This window comes from Giraffa tippelskirchi, chromosome 3 (assembly GCF_054371585.1).
Source record: "Giraffa tippelskirchi isolate mGirTip1 chromosome 3, T2T-mGirTip1v1.2.pri, whole genome shotgun sequence".
Lineage (NCBI taxonomy): Eukaryota > Metazoa > Chordata > Mammalia > Artiodactyla > Giraffidae > Giraffa > Giraffa tippelskirchi.
In genome coordinates this window covers 10,483,207-10,505,593 of record NC_137277.1, presented here as the reverse complement: position 1 = coordinate 10,505,593, position 22,387 = coordinate 10,483,207, and the positions used below count along the sequence as shown (strand labels likewise).

The window sequence follows — 22,387 nt, the reverse complement described above, 5'->3', positions numbered from 1 at the left end:
GGATTTTTCCAGGGCTCAGAGAGGTCTCCATGGCAGAGGTCCAGCTTTGGGCGCAGACCCAGACAAATCGTCTGCTCCGAGGGCATCTCCAGTCACTGTGCGGGAGGGAAACTGTGCTTTCTGCTAGGCAAGACACCGCGGCAGCAAATCTCAGCCAAGGTCGGGGAGGGATATGTGCTGGCACCGAGGGCTGCTGCGGCCGCAGCGCTTCCTTCCGCAGAAACAGCGAGGAGGAGGCGGCCAAAACTAACTCCATCCAGCAGGCAGCGCCCTCCTCAGTCTCGCACCCGCGTTCCCTGGCAGAACCCGCTTCTGCCACCTTCCCCGGGGAGGGTCCAGGTTGGGGAATTTGAGTTTTGGAAGAGAACGAGGGAGAAGGCAAGGAAGGATGCCCGAGACCGAGCAGAGGTCACGCAGGTCATCGTTCTCTGTTTCCCATCCCCCACCCGAGCCAGGTCTCCTGTGCGACCCCCACCTGCGCAGGGCTCCAGGCACAGGCTTCCCAGTAGAGGGCATCGCTCAACGCCTGGGCTAGGCGGCGGCCCTAGAGGCAAGCTCTGTCACAGGCAAAGTCCCAGGGCGCTAAGGTGCTCATTGTCTTAGCTGTCCCCTTTGGTTCTCCTGGGGACAAGAGCGAGTCCCCGAGAGGGTAGCTCCGGTCCCCGCGGCGTCTCTAGGAGAACACGCGCTTCGGAACTGGTTACCACTCGGGAGGGGTCAGCTGGACACCTGTGCGTGCGTGCGCGTGCGCGCGCCTCTGAGCGCGAGGGAGGGGCCGAGGGGAGCCCCGGGAACCGCTGTGCGTTTACTGCCCGAGTTTGAGGCAAACCGGAGCCTCAGGTCCACGGGAATAGGGATGTCTTCTTCCTCCTTGGGCTCCCGTCCAGCGGGTGGGCTCAGCGCTGAGCACCTGACCTGCATCCCGCAACCTCCAATGCACTGCGTTCTGCCTGGAAACCCGAGGGTGGCTCTATCAGCGCATTTTTCTCCCTCACGCAGCGTTTCCTCCACCACTGACAGTTTTTTAAAGCAACCTTTAAATGAGACATCGATTTATCATTATTATGATTGCATTCAGAAATCCGGCCCGAAGGGACACCCTGGGAGATAGTAATTTGGTGGTACCTAGGGCAGTTTGTGGTTTAGCACATCCCTAGTTCCGTAACCACATTTCTTCGGCAGCTAATTGCTCTGATTACCTTTGGGGCGGGAGAGGTGAGCGTGAGTATGTTGCGAGCGGAGGGGAGACTTGGACTGTTCCCAGAGCCCCGTACGTGCACACCGTGGACCTGATGCTGCGGCGGCAACCGCAGCAGCAACAACGCGCGCACACACACACCCCCTCCAGCTCCCCTCCCGCATCCGGGCCTTCCCGCTCCTCCGTCGCCGCTCGCAAGGGTTTGGGGAGGGGGTGCGTGGGGTGGAGGTGGAAGCGTGAGCGGAGGGGGCGAGAACAGGCTGAGCGGGAGGAAGAGAATGATAACGAGGCCGAGGGGGAGGGGGAACAGCCGCGAGGAGAAAACTTGGGGAGAGGGTCAGGCAAAAATCGGGATAAGCAAGGAGAGGGGTGCGGAGACGAGAGGCGGGGAAGCCGCGGGAGAAAGAAAGGGAGGTGGTGGGGAGCGGGCGGGGGCGGCTGGCTCGTTTCCACTCGTGAGAGCCGGTTGCCGAGAGACGCGCGGGCCAATGAGCTAGCACCAGCTCAGCCCGGCGCCCGCCGCGTGCCCTTATATGGTGAGGCCGCTCGGCGGGCGCTCGCGCACATCGCCATATAAGGGCAGGAACCTAAATACAGGCTATACCTTGTTCTCCGTTCGCCCGGCCGCGGCCTCGGCGATCGATGAGCGCGCCGCCGAGCGGGCTGCGGCGCGCGGGTCCCGGGAGCCGGCGGGGAGGGGGCTGCGGCTGCGCGGCTGGGCCAGATGTGGCTGGCGCAATGGCAGCGCGAGCCAGCTGTGGCGCTCGGAAGGTGTAACCCGCCTCCTCCAGTCTCCCCCTTTCCTTTCTCTCCCACTCCCACCTCCCACTGTTTCCAAGGTGCAGATGCAAATAAACCAGAATTGACATCTAATTGCTATTGTTTAAAAAAAATAGTAAGGTGAGCCAGTCTGTGGTAAGTCTGAGTAAAGGCCCAGGATCACGAGAAACCTAGCCCCACGCTTGGGAGCTGGTAGGGTGGGGAGGAAAGAGACCTGGACTGTGATTTGAAGATTCGAGGTCCCCTCAGCTTTCTCCCGAGGCCTGGCTCATGGTGCCGTCAGCTGAGATACAGCGCCCCTTTTTCTCCGACCTCCTCGGCGCCAGGCCTGGCGGAGGTCCCAGGCCGGGGCTCGAGAAGCGGGAGCTGCGTGTGGCCCGGGCGCAGAGGACCCACGGGCTCGGTGCCCGGGCGGCCCAGGCAGCCTGGAGCCAGCGGAGCGGCGGGAGGCAGCGGTGAGAGGCGGCGCCGTCACACCTCTCTCGGCATCTTCTCTGTACCTGCCCAGCTCCTGGGCGGCAGGCTACATGCTACCCAAGGTGACAGGCCTGGCAGGTCCGCGGCCCAGCAACGCGATTGGGCCCAAGGAGGCGAATTCAGGGGGCTGCGAGGGGGAGGGCCCACAGAGGGTCTCTTTGAGAGAGGAGGTTGGCCAGAGGGTAGCCTCAGAACAACCGGTCAGCTTCAGACATCTCCGGCTCCTGCATAAACTTTTGACCCCAAAGTCCTGCCTCCAGTTTGTTGCACTGCTTGCCTTCTCCCTTCCCATTTCTGACCGGTTTCCTAGCCCACCCAGAGAAGAGTTTTGGCCTCTTCCAGGTGAGGGTCTGGACCAGGAATGGCCCCTGGCCAGGATGCCTGCCAGCCTGGAAGGAGCCTCAGTGGTGTGATGACATAGTTCTCCTGCTAGCGGAGTAGGTGGGACATAGCTTTACCAGTGAATGTTGTTGGAGACCCCACATAGCTTACCCATGGCTCCCCACTGTGTACCGGGCTGAGGCCTTTTCTTCTCACTGTTTGCGGGCGGACACAAGAGACTCCCAAAGAGTCTTGCCAGAAGGCTGACGGTCCTGAAGAAACCTATGCATCTGGGCCAGTGGCCCCCAGAGTTTGAGAGACCCATTCCCCATCACCCCGTGCACCGGTGCCTCAGGTGTCCCTCTCCCCGCAGTTTGCACTGGGGTTGTGTTCACCTTGCCTTGTCTTCCCCAGTGCCCGGAGATGCCACAGAGAGAGCCTCTTCCCTCTAAGGAGGCCATTTCCAGTAGCATGATGCCACCTATAGAATGTACCTGGAATTAGTCCCAGCTGTGGCTATGCCTCCAGCAGCCTGGTGCTGTACTGAAACTGGAGGGAAGATAATGCTCCCTCCTTGTCCCCGACTGAGGTTGGGACTGGAGAGGTAGTCTCGTCACCCAGTGCTTCCTCCAGGACTCTTCCTCTTGCCTTCTTGGACGCCCCCCCCCCCAGCTGTTTAGTAGTTCTGCACCTGGCATCATCAATTCCTGCCCACCGCTGGGGCAGGAATTCCCAGCTCTCCCCAGGAGTCCCTGTGATTTCCCAACAGTCACAAGCTCCAGGGTTATGTGCTGGCTGAGGCATCAGTGGCCAGCCATCAATGGTGAACAAATATTTTCTAAAGGTTTTGGAAGCCCAATAAACCTGACCACAAGACCCCAAATGTACAGAATGGGGAAACTAGACAGGCTACTCCAAGGCTGCCTGCTCCCAATGACCCTTTTACAGGAGAAACTGAGGTCAAGAAGGGGGAAAAAATGACTTATCCAAGGCATCTCAGCCAGTCAGGGGTGGCGCAAGTACAGGTCTGAATCCATTTTTTTTTTCATTCCCCATCCACTGCTGTTTGGATTATGCAGGCACGCCTCGGCACGAGCTTCCACGTTTGCATGGTTTGGTGGTCCTGGAACCCTGGAGCTGGTGCATGAAGTCCCATGATGGCTGCCCAACTGGCTCTACCAGCGCTTTGGAACTGACTGCCTTTGATGGCAGTCAGTGGCTCTTCCTGGGTGGCTGGAGAGGAGGTGGGGGGCTAGAGGCAGGAAAACTCTTTTGGACACTGACCCCAGGCTGTTGGGCTGCTGGTCTGGCCAGAGTATGGGAAATCCAAGGGTCAGTGACCCCAACTGCACCCCAGATGACTCTGTCATGCCAAACACCATGACTTGGAGCAGCAGTGGGTCGTGTCTAGTTTCCTGCTGTGCTTGGTTCCAGTACCATGACACCTCCTCTTAGACACCTCAACTTCTGGGTGACAGACCTAAGTCAGCCCTGTCCTCAGCTTAACTTGGTCACCAGCAAGTTACTTAGCCCCTCTGAGCTTGTTTGCCCATGTTTAAATGTGACCACTAAAGTCTCCCTCTAAGGACTGTGATGAAGAATAGAAGAGTTTGGAAGCTTCTAGTCAGAGCTTGGCATGGAGCAAGCACCCATTGCTCAGCAGATGGAAGCTACATCTATCCACTCCCACCACTCCTGCACACCCTCTTGTGCCAGGCTAGGCACAAGGCTCTGCTAGACAAATGACCATAAAGCTTCATGTACATTTGAGCCCATGTAGAAACATGGGAAACTCCATGAGAAACTCCCAAGCACTCTCCAGCAGGTTCCCTTGGGCAGCTAATTTGTGGGTGTCAGCTCCAGATTCCACCTTATCCTTGCATAAGTTTCTCCAGTCAGTACTCTCCAGTTCTAGCCTGGGTCCATCCTCTGCTGCAACCCAGAATCCTGCGGTCTAGCCCTTGGCTGGCTTCCCTGAACGTCCCTAGGAGCTCTCCGGTGAAGACTGCACCAGGATCTTTCCCTCCGGGGAAGAGAAGTGCTTGAACCCACAGAGGCTGGAAGAAGCACGACCTTACTGTAGGAAATTGAGCCTGGGACCTCTTTCCTCATCTTAGGAAAACAGTATCTATGTGTGTATGTGTGTGTGTGTGTTGAGTCCTGCCTTCCTGGGATCCAAATTACTCTCCGTGTGGGTACATTAGAGGTACCTATCATAGCAACAAAATAGGAAAAAACCTGCCATTTTGGCTGTTGGGAATACTGATTTTCCAGAGAGGAGAGAAGTCTGCTTATCTTGTGGGGCAAAGGCTGAAGGCACTTTCCTGGATTCCCTTGAGCTGAAAACTTGGGCTGGACAGCGATTGAAAGCCTCAGCTGGAGGGAGCACCAGGATTAGCCTACAGGCTAGCAGTACCCTGGGGTGGGGTGGGGGAGGCTCTGTCTAAGGGTCCAAGTCATCTCCCCCAAGCCACCTCTCCTCCACTTCTGTGCCCACTTTTCCTTCTCTTCCCTCACACTTGCCTCTGGCACACCCTTGCTTATCAGGATTGCATCCCCACGGTGGATGACGGCTCACTAGTCAGCCGAGACAGGCCACTGCCCCACTCGCTTCTGAGTGGTCCAAGAGCCTTTAAAGCCCAGCTAGCTTGCTGCGACCCCAGCACCCATTGCCCTCACCCTCTCCATTTCCACTGGACCAGTCCGCGCGGACCCGACTAGTGCAAAGTGGGGCGCGAACTTTTCGCCTAATCACCCTGGGGAATTTGCTCTTAGAAGTTTCCGCCTCCCGGGAGGAAAGCTCACCACCCCGCTGCCCCGCACTGGGGCTTGCGACAGTGACTCGGAGCCCGAAGCCTGGCGCCCGGCGCCCCCAGGTCGCGGGCGCCGTTCCAGCGGGTGGCCAGCGCCTCTTTCCGCGTGGGCCGCTCTTTGTTCTTGGTCGGTTGGGCCCGGCTTGGCTCCGGCTCTAGGGTCAACGAAGCCATTACTCCGGACTTTGCAGGCTGGATGGCGCCTCCCTCAGGAGGAGAGGCTGCTCGCGGGCTTGGGAAGTTCGATCCCTCCCCTAAGCTTGCGGTGGGGGGTGGCGGTGCGGTAGTGGGGAGGAGGACTGTTTAGGGACCCACTGCCCGGGGCTGCTAGAATACTCGCAGCGGCTGGAGAACGAGGTCGGCTAGGGACCTCCTTCAGACTTAGATTTCGGAAGCTGTTAAACCGGCAATGCCCTGAAAGTCGGACTCCTTTCTCTTATCTTCATTGGGTGTCCACCCTACTCTCCCAAAAGGAGAAACTGAGGCTGAAACCTGGATCTGGGAGTGAGAGGCCAGGAGCCCCAATTCTCCCCGCGTTTCCCAGCTAGGAAAAGACTTGGGGGAGGCTAGAACCTTTGCTCCGGTATTCCAGGGGTGCCCTTTCCCCAGGGCACCCACACCCCTAGGGAAGAAGCTGTGCTATCATACCCACCGCCAGGGGGGGAATAAAAGGATAATACCTCTGGGGTCGAGCTGCGCCACCCAGGGAGGTGTAAAAAAGGCAGGATGGAGACTGAGTCCAAAAGGCAATGAGAATAAAAGCAGAGGAAAGAGAAGGATGGAGGGAGGGCTGGCTTACTGTCCCAACCCAGTAGTCGCGACTCTCAGCGACACCCTCTCCCGCGCTGGGAGGTCTGTTGGCGCCCTCCTTCCTTTCCGCGGAAACAGCCAGTCCCTCGACCGTGGGCTAACCCTCCGCCCATTTCCCCTCTCGCTTCCCCACTTGACTCTGCAGGTAGCTTCATTCTCAGCAATTCCTAATCCTGCTTTCCCTCTGCAACTCTGATTTTAAAAGAAATATAAGAATTATTTCAAAAGGAGTGACCACAATGGTGGCTTTTTCTACCATCTCCTTAATTAAACGTAAAACTTCCGACTTCTTGGAAGAGATAGGGAATTCCTGTCCACAGCGTGATGCAGGGAGGCCGGGGGGTGGATCTCCCACCTTTGTGCACTGTGCTCTGTCTGCGCCGTTTGCTGGGGAAGACAAGACTGACTTTGGAGGGGACAAGTCGTGCTGAAAAAATCCTCTGGAGCCCGGAATAACCCTGAAAGTGGCCCCACGATTACAATTCTGGTCCAAATCCATTTACCATATTTATTTGTGGATTTCTCCCTCCCACTCCTCTTCATATTAAAAAAGATCAAAAAGACGTTTTAATGTATAAAAGATGTTTCCTCCACATAATGCCCTCATCACCACCCACATACCTTTTTTTTTTTTTTTTGGCTTTGAATCCAAGGACTTTTGCTGAGCCAGTCGTCGCGGCGACCGTCCCAGAGCAAGGAAGTGCTTCCTCTTGATCTGTCCAAAGGATGGGGAACTGAGCCCTAGAGGGGCCAGGCCAGAGGCCCAGAGCCCTGATCTGCCGGATACCTCCGTAATCCATGTCGAGCCGCTGGTCTACCTTCTGTCTGCCCAGCGCTATTTTCAATGTCGACCTGCTTATATCCCCAGCAACAGTACATGCTGTCCCTGTTTCTTGGGCCACTGAACCTCCCACGATGGCTGGGGTAATAAATAAAGAATGTTTTCCAGGATTCCCACGGTGGCTCAGTCCTTCATCCGTTTGGCCAGAAAGTAGCTAAACTTCAACTAGATAAGTAACAAACTCAGCTGTGAACCTGATATTTCCACTACTTTAAATTTCATCGCTCCCTGGTCCTGGTCAAGAACTCCACACTCTCAGCAAAATCAGTTTTTCTTGCCCTAAGCCTCTGTTTTCAGGATCTCAAGGACTAAATGAAGAAATAAAATTAATTTTGCCTCTGATTACTGTGTTATTCTAGATAAGCCATTATTATGCAAATGAGAGAGTGCGGCTTTCAAGTTGAATAAGAACGGTGCCGGGTCGCGGCGCAGGACTGCCCCAGATGTTTGCATAATTACTTCTGCCCCAACTTCGAGAGTGCAAAATGTCAAGGGAGGAAGTGGTGAGGGTAAATACGGTACCACGTTCCCTGAATTTGATTTCCTAGAGAAGGGCGGGGAAGCCTATCTGAGGCTTTCATCTGGAGCGAGAGAAGGCGTCCCGACTCTCTGGCGAGGGTGTCCCAGCCGAATGGCCGTCGACGCCCTCCCTCGCGGGTGAGCCATCCCGCAGCCAAGAGTGGCCGGAGAGACCCGGGTCTCGCCGGGGCAGTGAGGCGCTTGCGCGGGGACTGAGCCGCAGCTGGCCGCGCGCTTTCCGGCAGCTCCGGAACCGGCAACTCGGCTTCTGGGCGTGCGCGGAGCCTGCGCGCTCTGGACGCTCAGCCTCGACGCCCGTCCCGCCTGGTCTGACCCCCGACAGCGCCCCCTCCCGGGGCTAAGGCTAGGGGTGCACCTCGGGAGCCCCGCACAGGGCTACAAGGAAAGGCACTGATCAGAGCCGAAAGGACGCCGGGGTTCCATCCGCGTCCGTCAGAGGCAAGAAGGCCGGACTCTCCCAAGAACCGTCGCCTTTTCTCCGTCGAATCTCAAACGTCTCCCCCTAGGGTTTCCCATACGCCCCCGCGAGGGCGAACGCGTCGGTGGAGCTCGGCCAGGTGGGGTTCTGCTTGTGCACCCAGATGCATCCCCCCGCCCCCGCAACGTGTGCCTTCTTGAAGGACCTGGCAGGCTCTTGGTGTTTCTGACCTCTGAAACTGGAGACTGGACGTTGGCTCTTCTCAGCGTGAACAGCCTCGCGAGGAAGTGGTACTGGCCGAGGGATCTCGAGTTTGGAACTAACTCGAGGTCCCGAGAGCCCCATCAAAAAGTCACTTCAATTCCTTCCGCTTGGGGGCGGGGTAGGAAGTGAGAATGAACGTGAAGCGCCCGACGGAGTCCGAGGCTTCCCTGCAGATTCCCTGGGGGCGGGAGAGAGCCTGTGGGGTTGGAGAAGGCAGTGCGGCATTGCTGGCGACCGTAGTGCCTACCCTGGCAGAGGTCGGGTTCTAGGGAGCCCAGACTTCGCTGAGCGCAGGCTCTGGGGCTACCAATCTTCACCCGGTATCTTCCCTTGGGAAGTGTATGTTCCCTGCCTTCCTGATGGATGGGGTCACCAGCGGGTAGGCAGCACACACACATGGACCCTGCCTAGTCACTGCAAGCCAAAGCTTTCCCCGTGCAGACAGAATCCGGAGTTCAAACTCTCCACCTGGAGCATCTTGAATCACAGGCTGCAGTCAGTGGGTCGAGCCCTGAGGCCAAGGCTGACGCCGCAGAGGAGTTCTCGAGTCCCGGGAATCTCGGGGCTAGGAGGCTTCGGATAACACCTTCCTCTAGAATGGGGCACAAAGGCTTTGACCCTTGGGCTACCCATTTGTCTCTTGCGGCTCTGCCACTCCCCCAAGTCCTCTTCGCCTCTCCCAGTCCCGCCCCGGCTTAGGCCGTCGAGTCTGAGCCCCTTCTTCGGGGCCGACGGGAACTGAACACCCAGACCCATCCGTTCTCATATCCCTTTCATCCTGCGGGACAGGCACGGAGATGCAGTAGCTCAGGTCTCCCGCCCACCTCGGACCTATCTCCCCCTTGCACCCCGCAAGCCCCAGGGTGCCTCCGGGCTCCTGGAGCAGGATTTCGCAAGCAACACGAGGCTGCCTTCCTGGGGAAGATTTGGGGGATCCACCCCGCGGCGCGCGTGAGCGCATGCGCGCCAGCTTCAGCGCTGTGCGCGTGCTCCCGCTGCACCGCACCCGCAGGGAGCTGGGCCTCTGCCGGAGTCCTGATTTTGGTAGCGAGCCCACCTGATGAGACGCCTCCGCGGGCAAGCATCCTAAAGGGCGAATTTAGACTGCGTCTAAGGAGTCTAAGGAGCAATTTCTCTGGGAGGGTCAGTGAGCACCCACCTCCCTCTTTGTGGGTACCCCTCATGGGAGACTGGGACCTTTCTGGCTGATACTGGATTCCTTGAGGGAAAGTCACCCAATCTAGACCCACCACGTCTCATTAGCCTGACCTGGCCCCAGAACACTAAGAAGGACAAGTGTAACAGTAATAATGAACATTTATTGAGCATTTACTTATGCCTGACGGTGTGACAGTGCTTACAAAAATGTTAATATTTCTTTCTAAAATAACAATTATGGGGACAGAAGCACAGAGTGGTTAAGTAACTTGCACAAGGGCAGACAGCTAATAAATGAATTTGAACCACTGGCCCTGGAGCCCACAATTTTAGCCACTGTGCTCTGTGATGAAGGAAAAACAAAGACTTCCACCATCATCCAGCCTCCAAGTGGGTCGATTGGGCTCCTAGAACTCATCCCTCTGCTGTTCCAGTCTCATTTTTTTTTTTTTCTGATGGCTCAGATCAATATTTCTGCTTAGCATGGTCAGGTTGCTCACTCTGACAATGAGACCACTGTCTTCTATGGCCAGTTCCATTGGCCCTTTCTTACCTTGAATAATTTCCATAAGCCAGGAAGAAGTGAAACATCTAGAGGGTCCCAAACTCCTGTCCTAGAGTATCAGAGAGCACTGGGCTTGGGACTCCTCACACAGAATCCCTGCTGTGTGCCCCTGGGCAAGTTGTTTGGCTTCACTGTGCCTCAAGTTTCCTCATCTGTAAGATGGGGATTATGGAATTACTCTTACCTGGTTGTTGTGAATGTTAAGTGGGATAATGCAGGTACTCAGTAACAGCTGCTCAATAGATGCTGCTTGCCCCGTGGGGCTGCCATTCATCCTGTGATTTCAGGGGGCTAAGTCAAAGGTTATGTTGCTTCTAGAGTATATGCAGCCTTGTGAGAAATGTGCAGCATGGTCACCCCTTTACTATCCTTTGCAAATTATTCTAGTATTTCTCTGACACCCATTGCAAGTCTACTCGGAAGGAGAAAATGGGACAGGAGAGGTGGGAACTTCTTGATTCTGGGAGGGACTAAAGGCTGGAAACCTCTAGGTTCCAGGCCAGAAAACTTGGCAGCCTCCCTCCAGTCACCATCCAGCCTGTCCGGGTCGGGTCTTTGGGACTTCTTTGCAAGGTGTTGGATCACCTCTGCCTTTCCCCCTGTAGCAGGCGAACAGCCTCCCCGAGGCATCAGGCCCTGGCCCAAGGTGGGGGCGGCAGAGGCGGAGGACGCCTGACGGGCTTGGGGCTGCTCGTGGCAAGCCACGGGCCGTGATCGCCGCACACGCGGCCACGCTCGGAGCCACCCGTGCTCGCTTCACAGCCTGCCCTGCGGTCGCGCCGGAGGCAAACGGTTGATTTCTAAATCCGCCCGCATCCGCGGCCAAGACCAGGCAGGTCCGACACCCGCCAAGCCGCGGAGCTGAAACGCTCCCAATGAACTAGCCGAGGCCCGGCCGCATCCTCCAGCTAGAGGACGCGCTGGGGCTTGTTGGTTTGGCCGGCGACCCAGGAGCCCAGCCCGTCACCCCGGTCGCCCTTCCCCTTCCCTCCCCTCGGACCGCGCCAGCCTCGAGGACTCCTCCCCTGGGCTGAGTCCGCAGCCAGCTGACACTGGGCGGCCTAAAAGGGCCCCTGGACCGGGGGCGGCCCTCAGGTGAAGGAGGCGGGCGCGTGGGGCACAGGATCCCGACACCTTCCGGAGACTGGGCCGAGGGCTGGGGCTGGCTTCCAGAACCGGGAGCAGGTTCTGGGGGCACTTTGTCTGGAAGGGAAGTGGCAGGCATGTGCCCAGTTCACCGAAAAGAGTGCAGAATCGGGCAGTAGACCTAGGGGGTCGGGAAGCAGGTGGCCCGATGTGGGCGAGCGTCTGTATTTCCACAAACAAAGGAACAGGGCAGCTCACCTCGGAACTAGGGGGTGGTGGGAAGACTGCTAAAAGAATCGCCGACAATTTCCTTCATAAAAATGCGATCTGAGAGCATTTGATTTCCACTTTCACTCCCCCTCGCCCTCCGCCCCGACACACGCACTGTCTCTAAAGACACTCAAATTGCAGCCATATGGGGCTAAAGTAATAGGAAGCAGTTACCTTATTTACTGAAGTGGCGGCGCACTCAAACTTGACAGCCGCAGCCGAGGACTGCCGGGCAATGAAATTAAGAGCAGAGGGTTCTTGTTCTTTGAAACTTTGTTTTGTTTACACCCAGGGGTGCACGCGGGAAAAACAGTTATCTGACTTTGAAAGATAAAAGAGGTTGTGTGGAGGAAAGAAGGGAGGTGGCGAGAATTGAGTGATGAGGAAGGCAGGTCCAACAAGAAAGGTGGGGAGCGGGGTTCCTTCTTCCCTTGGTTTCTAAGTGTCACCGGCTGATCAGTTTGAGAGAAGGGGGTAGGGACTCAGCGGGAAGGATGCTCTACCCACTCCCCACGCTAGCGCCCTCCCATGGCAGGTACAGGCAACCTCCCTCGCCAACCAAGGAGGCCCCAGCTCTGGGTCGCACCAAGACTACAAGCCCATTTCTCAGACTTCTCACTTAGTCGCCAAACTGTCGGGGCGTCGAGGTCACTCAGTGACCGGTGTTCACCCTGTCTCCAATCCTGCTGTCTTGCAAACTGATGGCAGCGGTGCGCTAGTCAGGAGTGAGACACACCCCCATCACCAAACCCGGGGCTTCTCCCCCCACACCGCGGGACTGAGTTTTCTCTGCAGCGGACAAGAACGGGGCTTGGTCTGATTGTTCTCGGGTTATTCTCTGCCTCTCCTTTCCTTCAGGATCGAGTTCCACCTTTGCTATGGGCGCTGTAGGAATCCCCGACGTTTGCAAACTCAGACACCTCCAAAGCGCTAATTTTGTTCAGAACAAGTGTTTTCACAACCAGGCATAAAGACAGGCAGAAAAATGCGGGAAAGCAAAAAAAAAAAAAATTACTAAATACCCTCTGGAGGAGGGGCCGTGCACAACAGAGCCAGGATTTTCATTTCCCACTTGAAACTTCAGGCACTTAAGCAAAGAAGAAAGAAAAGAGAGTGAGAGAGGTACCAAGGAAGAAAGGAAAGAAGGAAGGGAGGGATGGAGGGGAAAAGGAGGAAAGAAGAGAAAGAGAGGGAGGAGCTGAGCTAACTTTCAGCGTGAAACTGAAACCATCGATCTCTGCACGCCTCGTGCAAACTCCGGGTCTGTAAAGGCACCCAACGCAAACACAGCTCGCGGGAACAGCGCTCCAGAAACCCTATCAGAAGGGAAACCACCACTTTTTGCGGGCGCGGGCCGACTCGCGAGGGGTGGGGGAAGGACGGAGGTGGGAGAAGGACAGGGGTTGGGGGGGGCGGTGGCGAAGCCCCTCCGTTCCTCCAGCCAGTTCGGGACAGTCTCCCTCCTTCCGCCTCCAAGGTGGCCCTGAGGCTGCCCGGGGAATTCAAGCGACCGGTGCGTGGCTGGCACAGCCGGGCAGCCGTCGCCCACAGCGGGCAGCGAATTCCAAGAGGCTGCGGGCGGGGCGTGCAGAGCGACCCGGGCCCAGGGCGGAGGGTGGGCTTTCTCTGGGCGGGGAAACCAGACACTTACAGGCGGCTGAGGCCGACTTTATTTTTACTGCCCAAACTGTTGGAAAGTATTTAAGCTTAAACAGAAACAGCTGTATCGCTGGCACCGGCCAACGAAACTATTTGTTACCGGGAATGACTTTTTATGATTAAGGACCCGGCCGTCGGCGGCCTCTCGCGGGCAGCTCGCGCGGGTCGCCAGGGCTATCTAGGCGTCGCCAACTCGCTGTTCGTTAAGACCGAACGGCCAGAGAGAAGAGACTGTTCACCCAGAGCTCACCTTGTAAAGTTTGAGCAAGGCCAAAATCTGGACCCTCGCCCCGTTTCCAAGGTGGGGGCGGGGAGTGGGGGAGTGGGAGGGTAGGAGTGGGGGCGGGAATCTCTCCTGTCCCGCGCACCCAGGACCGCGCCGAACCCGTCGCGCACCTAACTTTGGACAGGAGGCCGGTTTTCCGCTCTGGGCTTCCTGCCCTTTCGAGTCAGACTCCTTGGCTCGCCTTTCCTCCTCTCTCTTGTTCTCCCTTTTTTTCTCTCTTTCTTCCACCACATCCCTCGCCAAGGGAAACTGCTTCCAGTCAAGTTTATCACCGATGTTTTAACTAAACCGTGGGTTCCGAGAGTGGGTGCTGTTACTTGCAGCTTGGGCGGTAAGAGAAAAGGGTCTGGGATTGCTGGGCCCAGACTGGGGCTTCTGTCTCTGTCGCTGCCGCCCCAGCCACGGGTCACGTCACCGCGAGCTGAGCAGGAGCGTGCAGTTTGCGTGTGTGCAAACGCGAGGCACGCGGGACTCGGTCCTCGCCCCCTTTTCTGGACCCCGCCACGTTAGCCCCTCTTCGTCAACCTTCAGTGGACACTGTGAGGCTCCCCGGGTTTTCTCGCAGTGTCTGTCACGCGCATTGGGATGAGCTGCCAACAGGAAGAGTGGGGCACAGGCCCAGCGGGTTGCCCGGGTATGGGTAAAGCAGGGAGCTCCCCCAGCCGCGCTCCCCAACCCCAGCCAAGCTACAGACTCTGCCTTGGTGGTCGTCCTTGCCCTTCCCAACATACCCCGGCCTGGGGCAAGAAGCGGCTGGCAACCCTTGGGGCCAGGGCCTGGAGTGGAACAGCAACGCGGGCTGGCGGCAGGGGCAGGTGGCTGCGGGTGTCCGGGACGGGTCGGGGAGGGGGCAGGAAGAAGGCGTGCGAACTCCCCCACGGGATCCTGGGGTGCGGGAAGACTCGGGCGGCAACGGCGGGCCGCCACTGGGTCTGCATTCGGCCTCCAAGCTGGGGGCGAGCGCTCGAGCCCAGCCCCGCTCGCAGGGCCCGGAGGGTGGCCGAGGGCAGGGTTGCGCGACCGGAGAAGGAGACACAGGCACATTGATTTGTTAGCGGGATGGGGCTGGCGGCTGCGGGGGGAGGCCGTTGCCATGGAGACCGAGGGTCGGGCGTGCAAGCCGGGGGGGGAGGGGCCCGGGTGGGAAAGCTGGCTAGGGGCGCGTCGCCTGCACTAGGGGGTTCGGGCGCGGCCCGTAGCGCCCCAGCACCTGTGCATTGTGCATTGTGCGGCGCGGGCGGCGGCGGGGGGAGGGAACGGCGCGAGTCCCGGCGGTGGGGGTGGGGCGGGCTGGGGGTCGCCAAGGGGGCGGGGCCTGGCTGACACTGCCGCCAGGGTCCCAGCGAGAGCTGTGGGGGACGCTAAGCACCGGGGGGACATCTTGGCGGCAGGGGAGGGGGCCCTGGCGGGGACCGAGGGTGGACGGCCCCCCTGCCAGCCCGACAGACTGACAGCGGCCGAGCCCGCCTCCACGCTACGCCACTTCCGGCGGCGGCCCCACCCCCCCCTCGCGCTCAGTCTCCGGAGTCGCCTCGGACTCCGCCCCCTGGCGATTGGAACGCGGGTCACGTAGCAACGCGGGGGAGAAAGCGAGAGGGGCGTGGCCCGGAGTTCGCCCAATCAGAGTGCGGGAGAGCTGGCTCTGGCCGCTCGGCTTTAGCAACGACGTTAGCAACACGTGGGGCGGGAGGAAGCGCGGGGTGAGCGGGGAGGAGGGAGCTGCGCGAGGGAGGGGGCGGGGAGGGAGCGAGCGCGCGGGAGGGGGAGGAGAACTGACGTCAGCGGGAGAGTATTATGGTCTGTCGTGCGCTGGCTGCTGCTTTTCTGCTCCTGGAAGCGGCCAAGGGGGGAAGCGCCGAGTCAACATGGAGCTTTCAGCGGTGGGGGAGCGGGTGTTCGCGGCCGAAGCCCTCCTGAAGCGGCGCATCCGGAAAGTAGGTGCCCCTGGGCCTTGGGCCGAGCCCTCCCCTCCCGGCCCGGGTTCCCTCCCCCTGCTGCAACCCAGCTTCCCTTCCCCCAGGTCCCAGCAGCGGCCGCGGCCGTGGCGGCGGCTCTGAGCCCAAGCGCTTTCCTTAGACTTGCAGCGATGCACAGATTGCATGGGTGGGGGGCGGGGTGGGGGGAATGAATGCCGGTGCATGCACTATGTGCAGCGTTTCGTGCAGGGAGTGATGCAGCGGGCGCGTGCCTTTCGCGGTGGGATTTAGCGCATTCATTCGGTGCATGCATTTTTTGCATGTATTTCTCGTGTCCCCGTCATGCATTTTTCCCCGTGCACACACAGTTTCCTTTTTGCATCTTCAGGGACGCATGGAATACCTCGTGAAATGGAAGGGCTGGTCGCAGAAGTAAGTAGGTTCTGTGCGATTCTCAACCCCAGACTGCTATTCCGGAGCTTTCTTTCTTCCTCTTTTTCCCTTTACATTGAAATACAATACAATGCAACAAGAAAAGTTACAGACATACACATACACACCCGCGGTTCTTTCTCTGCTCCCTGGACTGACGCCCACTTCTTCCTGATTTCCTTTAGGTACAGCACATGGGAACCCGAAGAAAACATCCTGGATGCTCGCCTGCTCGCAGCCTTTGAGGAAAGGTACAGGCCCTTCCAGGCTTCAGCTTCTCACTTAGAAACACGAAGGGTGGCTCCTGTCCAGCCTCAACTGGAGGCGCACTTGGTTTCTTCACTCACGCACCCCTTTTCCCCTCTCCTTCCTTTCTGCAGGGAGCGAGAGATGGAGCTGTATGGCCCCAAAAAACGAGGACCCAAACCCAAAACCTTCTTGCTCAAGGTAGGGTGACAGTGTCCAATGGTGGGCAGCAGTGTTCTTGTGTCAGTTACGAGGGGTTATGAACCAATGGGGTGTGCTGTTTGTAATCTAGGAGGGAGTCTCTAGACAGGCTGTCACCAAGTCACTTCACCGCTAAGGGTATCTGAGGGGAGGGGCTTAGCCAAACTAGAATTCCTTTATCAGATCCCCTCAACCATCTCAAATAGACATAATCAAATACAAGAAGGGTGCTTGGTACAAATGACTGCTTCCAGACAAATCTACCCCTTTGCTTCCAGACAAATCTACCCCTTTGCTTCCAGACAAACTACTACCCCTATGCTTCACCCCTACCCATATGGGAATTCCAAGGCATCAGAGGGTGAAGCTGGGAGGCTGGGGCTGGAAGAGGTGTGGGAGGTGGGGTGGGGGCGGGGCAAGGGCCCTGCTTGGTTCTTGACGCTACCCTCTCTTCTTGAAGGCCCAGGCCAAGGCAAAGGCCAAAACATACGAGTTCCGAAGTGACTCGGCCCGAGGCATTCGGATCCCCTACCCAGGCCGCTCACCCCAAGAACTGGCCTCTACTTCCCGGTCCCGTGAGGGCCTTCGGAACATGGGGCTTTCCCCACCGGGAAGCAGCAGCAGCGCCAGCAGCACCTGCCGAGTGGAGCCCCCTCGGGACCGCGAGCGCGACCGGGAGCGAGAGCGGGAGAGGGAACGAGAGCGGGAGCGTGAACGGGGCACCAGCCGTGCAGATGACAAACCCAGCTCGCCAGGTGACAGCTCCAAGAAACGAGGTCCCAAGCCCCGGAAAGAGCTCCTAGACCCCTCACAAAGGCCCTTGGGAGAACCCAGTGATGGCCTCGGAGATTACCTCAAGGGCAGGAAGCTGGACGACACTGCTTCCGGGGCAGGAAAGTTCCCAGCTGGCCACAGCGTGATCCAGCTGGCTCGAAGGCAGGACTCGGACCTGGCCCAGTGTGGTGTGGCCAGCCCTAGCCCCGCTGAGGCCACAGGCAAGCTGGCTGTGGACACCTTTCCGGCCAGGGTCATAAAGCACAGGGCTGCCTTCTTGGAGGCCAAAGGCCAGGGCACCCTGGACCCTGGTGGCCCCCGGGTCCGGCATGGCTCAGGCACCCCCGGCTCTGTGGGGGGCTTGTATCGGGACATGGGGGCCCAAGGGGGAAGGCCCTCCCTCATCGCCAGAATCCCAGTGGCCAGAATCCTGGGGGACCCAGAGGAAGAATCCTGGAGCCCCTCTCTGACCAACTTGGAGAAGGTGGTGGTCACCGACGTGACCTCAAACTTTTTGACCGTCACCATTAAGGAAAGTAACACGGACCAAGGGTTTTTTAAAGAGAAAAGATGAATATCTGGGTGGGTGATCCCAAGACCAGGGAGCAGGAGAGAGAGTGAGAGTGCAAACTTGGCATAATGCTTTTTATTTCTGGGTGGGGAGGCGGCCTTCTGGCTGGCCCTGTCCTGTCCCTACCTTCACACAACCCCTTTCCTTTCATCCCTCCCCCCGCAGTTTTGGTTGGAAAGATTATCTCTAGAGTTATATTTTCTATTAGATGTAAATATGTTATTTAAGAAAAAATATCTAAATATATATATTTCAACTCTTGAAGTTGTTTTATTTAAACAAGGAGAGAGAGAGACTCAGTGTGGTTTAGTTGGGGAAGACAGGCTGAGTTGGGGCAGAAGGGGACTGACAGCCACCCAGGGCAGTAGGGAGGATGAAGACCTGGGCACTTGGCCTCTGATGTTGTCTGGAGGGACTCAGCCAGCCGACCTCACCCCTCCTCCTTTTTCCCACAGCCCCAGGGCAGACCCCTGGAACCAAGGCAGGACCCGGATTTTTTTCTCTCTTCCCATTGGTTGGCCAGGCCAACAAAAGATTGGCTCCCCAATCAGAAAGGGAGGAGGTGGGGTCAGTCTTTTTCCTTTTCCTATTTTTTTTTTTGTTTGTTTTAAGATTAAGAAATCTGTTGGGGGGAAAAGCAAAGTATTAACTGGAGTAATTTTTTGTGTGTGTGAAGTTGAAGATAAAAAGTTGCGGGTGGGTGGGGAGCAGCAGAGTCCCCCCAGGACCACACCAGGAAAAGCACTTTACGGGAGATGTGTGTGTTGTACACGCAGATCGAATCGTAGGTATGTCATGTGGACAAAATCTCCCAGTTCCCTCGATTCCTTTCCTTACTCCACAGAAAGAAAAGAAATCCAGCGAATCTGTTTACATTCCCGAAATGCCAGGATAAATTGGGAGGATTGCATGTCGGTGCCCAGAGTTCGAGACAGTGGCTGTTTTACGAGAGAAGTGTTCGGGGGTGGACTTGTCTTTTTCGCGTCTTATAGCTTCGCCGGGAGAGACGGTGACCCCCACCTCCCAGGAAGAGTTGGACCAGTCCCCCTCCCTCGGGGAGGGCGGGCCGCCAGCTCCCAGGAGAACGTCCGGCCGGACAGGCCCACCCTGGGGGACCCACGGGGGTGGCGGGCGGCTGGGAGCGGGGGCTTCGCACCCAGGCCCTGGCCGCAGCTCGGCTGGGAGTGCGGTGGAGGTCTGGGCTCCGGCTCGGAGCTGGGCAGGACTGGCACCCCGGCGGTTTCGGCGGGGCGAGGGAAGGAGGGGCGAGGGGAGGTTTCCATCCAAGAGAGCGCATCAGAACTTTTCCTTTTTTCTTTTTTTTTTCCCCCTTAAAAGCAAAAGCTATAATTTATAGGCCTTTTCGATTCGCGGAGTGTTCTCTATTTGAACTCGACATTCAAACTCCGCCAGAGGGGGAGGGAGGAGCGGGAGTTGGAGAAGAGACGGCCGGCGCGGCTGGGGAGGCCTGCGCGCGGCGGCGGGTCCCGGGACGCCCCCGCCCCGGCCGACTCGTGACCACGCTGTGTTCCAAGGACGCAGAATGCGCGCCCCTCTTTTGACTCAAAAGCACAAATATGCCCCCCTCACATCCCGGTCCCTTCGAGGACTGGTCCTGCGGCCTCCTCGCCCTCCCCCACCCTTAAAGGGCCAGAGGGAATCTAACTTCCCATTGCTAGTGGAGGGAGGGGCGAGGGGGCCCGGCGCTTTGGGAGGAAGCACAGACTCCCGGCGAGACAGGCGGGGAGCCGGGACTGACTGAGGGGGAAACTTCTCGATCCTGGGGGGATTGGGCGGGGACCCCTGCCTGGTTTCTCTTCCGCACTCCCCGTATTCCCACTCCCTCTTCGCAGTCTCTCTCTCCTCCAGACTTTCTTGCCTTTGAAGTGAGGGGGTAAAAAAGAGGAAGACGGAGTACTACATGATTTTCCTTTTTTAATTATCAAATTGCGCCTATAAAAAACCCGTGGAATGGGGATTTTTATCTGCTCACATTTGTAAAACTGGTATTTTAGACTTTGTATAAAGAAGCGCCGTTGACCAAGTGTATCTATTTAAATATCGACGCTATTTTCAGATGAAACTTCATTGAAGGGACAAGTCTGTTACCGAGTGGACGGTCACTCCAGGACCCATGTCTTTACCTGGCTGCTGCCTTCCCTCCCTCCTTTCCTGCCTTGACCCTCATCTCTCTCCCTCGGGGCTGACTTTGCCCCTTCCCTCTGACCTTCCCCGGCCAGCCTGGTTCTGCCCCACCGTCTATCTGTCCTATCGTCTGTCCGTGGCTGTCCCCGTGTCTCCTTTGCTCACTCTTGCGACGCTGACCTGGGGGTGGGTGGGCAGGGCAGGGGCCTCGGGACTGGGCGTCTGCAACCGCGCGAGATGTGAGGGTGTTGGGTTTATTTAATTCTAAGATTTGTACAAATCTCGAATCGATCTCCACCTCAGCTCGAGTGAAGCTTGGCACGTATCTTCTGCGGTTGTGAATGTCTGTATCTAATACCGCTTTTTACGTGTTTAAATATATACTTTGTAAATAGAGACGTGTCTCGGGTTTTATTCCTTTTTTCCGGCCGTCAAGAAGAGGGAGCAGGAGCCCCGGGAGGAGAGGACCCTTCCCTCCTTGCTCATCACCCATCCCACCCTCCTCTCTCGCCCCTATCGGCCCTGGACGATTCCGTTTCCAGTAGGCCATTCTCCAGCTGGGGGGATGCCAATCCGGCGGGGCAGAAGGGTAGGGTTGGGAGGGAGCGGTAAGTGACTCTTCTTAGCCTTCTAAAGTGGAAGGTCCTGGCTTTCTTCACCTACGGACTGCACTTCTCTGCGGTCTGGGCAGAACTCGGGGATCCCGGGGAGATGGGCGCGACCTCTGGGTTCCCATTTCTTCTGGCGGGACTCCCTCGGCGCACCCCACCCTCAGGCCTGATGTCCTGGTCCCTGACGCCCCGCGCCTCGGTGCCGTGCTGCTCCGGCTTCCCCGCCTGTTCACCAGTGCTGTCCTGGGACCCGCCCCCCAGATCCACCTAGCCTCGCCAGCGCTCCCCGAATTGCAGCGCCTCGCGCCTATTGATTGAGGAATTGAGTTCGCGGGTATTGCTAGGCAACTGGCTGCTCCGAGCCGGCGCAGAGCGCGCTGATGTGATTAGTGAACCCGGAGCTGCCGAGGCGCAGCCCCGCGCCCCCTGCCCCCACCAACACCTCCCCCCAGCTTCTCAGTCCCTGGTCGGGGTGAGGGGCGCAACATTCCCAACGCTGGGAGAGAAATGGTTCGGGGTAGCGCAGAGCACAGGGGTGGGGGTTCCTCAGATTTTCCTGGCCGAAGACTTTGCAGCAATGGGGTGGGGTCATGAAGCCTGCACAGGAGAGCCGCCCTGGGGACCCCAAAGGGGCCACCGCACTAAGCGCAGTTTCACCGCGCTCCCCCCGCCCCTCCAGAGACCTAGCAGACGTCGCCACCAGGAGAAGCGCGAATCTAGGTGCACTTGGCAGAACTGGAAGGGAGGGGTGTGGGCACGGGTAGGCTGGCGCATCTCCTAGTCTTGCCCATTGAGTCGGTGACCCCGCGTCTGGTGGAGCTCTCCCGCCTTCTTCCTCTAGTCTGTGGCCTGTATGTGGACCTGGGGGGGTGGGGAGCGGCCAGGCACCTGGCCTTGGGGCCGTGGGTCAGCCTTCCGATGTGAGGGGCAGGGCCGGCGGGCAAAGTCAGAGGGCGGGGAGTGGAGTACAGTGGCTTGGAGAGGGTCGCAGCTGAGGCCAGCCCCCAAGCCGTGGCCCCATCTCTCCACCGAGACTCTCTCCCGCATTGGGCAGCCGGGTGGGCTTGTGCTTTGGGAGACAGGGAGATGGGAGGGCGCTGACTCTGCTCCCTTTCCCGGCTGTCTGGCCACCACCAGACAGGCTGTCTGGCCTTGATCTGGTGCTTCTCCGGTGGGTTTCCGTAACGTGGGCAGATGCTCTGGGAAAGACACCAGGTGTGGAGGCCTGCGCCTGTGGTGCTGCCTGGGGTAGAGGCATTCCTCTGCCTCCAAAGGGCAGGGCCATCTAGTGCTGCCACAGCCAGCGGGGGGCTTGGCCCAGCACACACACTGGTTGAACTGGAATCTTCATGGCTCTTCGGAGAGAGAGCATTGGGTTGGTGTTTTTGTTTTTGTTTTTTTTTTTGTGTCTCCCCTTTGATGCTTAACAGTACAGATCCTAGTCGAGGCCCCAGGCTGTGTGCGGGAGACTCAATAGTGAACAGGCCTGCCCCAGGACTTGGGGCTGGGGGGCTCATATTTTTTCCCCTCTTCTCACCCCAGAGTCCCCCAGGACCAGAGGGGGCCTGGAATCCAACTGGGGTTTGAGTTGGGGGCATCTCAGTGCTTAATCGGGCTCTACCTCCAGCCTTCGGAGCCTGGACACGAGGAAAGAGGCTTGGGGCCGGGGCTTACTTCCTGAAACTTTGGAGGCTTTTGAGGGTGGGGTGTGTGTTTCAGAGCAATTGTATTGCGGGTCGTGCAATTCGGTTCCCTTTGGCAGCTCGGAACCGGGGGTGGGGAATGTTCCTCGCGCGTCCAAAGCGCCAGCGGCCCGATCTTCGCGGGTTGCGCGCGCCCTCTAGAGGCGATGGCCTCAACCCCGCTCACTGGCGCTCACTGGCGCCTACCCACTCCCGGCGGCGATGCCTTTCTGGGTCGCGAGGGGAGCAGGGAACGCCTCGTCTCTCCATCCCCAAAGTACTCTAGAGTGGGCCACCGTGGGCGCCCCCTCTGCGACCTCTCT

The 22,387-nt window shown here is 58.3% G+C and overlaps 1 protein-coding gene across 1 annotated transcript; it reads left to right on the top strand.

Annotated features, from left to right (window-relative positions):
* Positions 1-14,722: 14,722 nt before the first annotated feature.
* On the top strand, positions 14,723-20,163 carry CBX8 (chromobox 8). The gene is made up of 5 exons (XM_081575736.1): positions 14,723-15,420; positions 15,791-15,834; positions 16,020-16,085; positions 16,215-16,281; positions 16,742-20,163. The coding sequence occupies exons 1-5, from the start codon at positions 15,352-15,354 to the stop codon at positions 17,627-17,629; spliced, it is 1,134 nt and encodes a 377-aa protein (XP_081431862.1). The 5' UTR covers positions 14,723-15,351; the 3' UTR covers positions 17,630-20,163.
* The last annotated feature ends 2,224 nt before the right edge of the window (positions 20,164-22,387 follow it).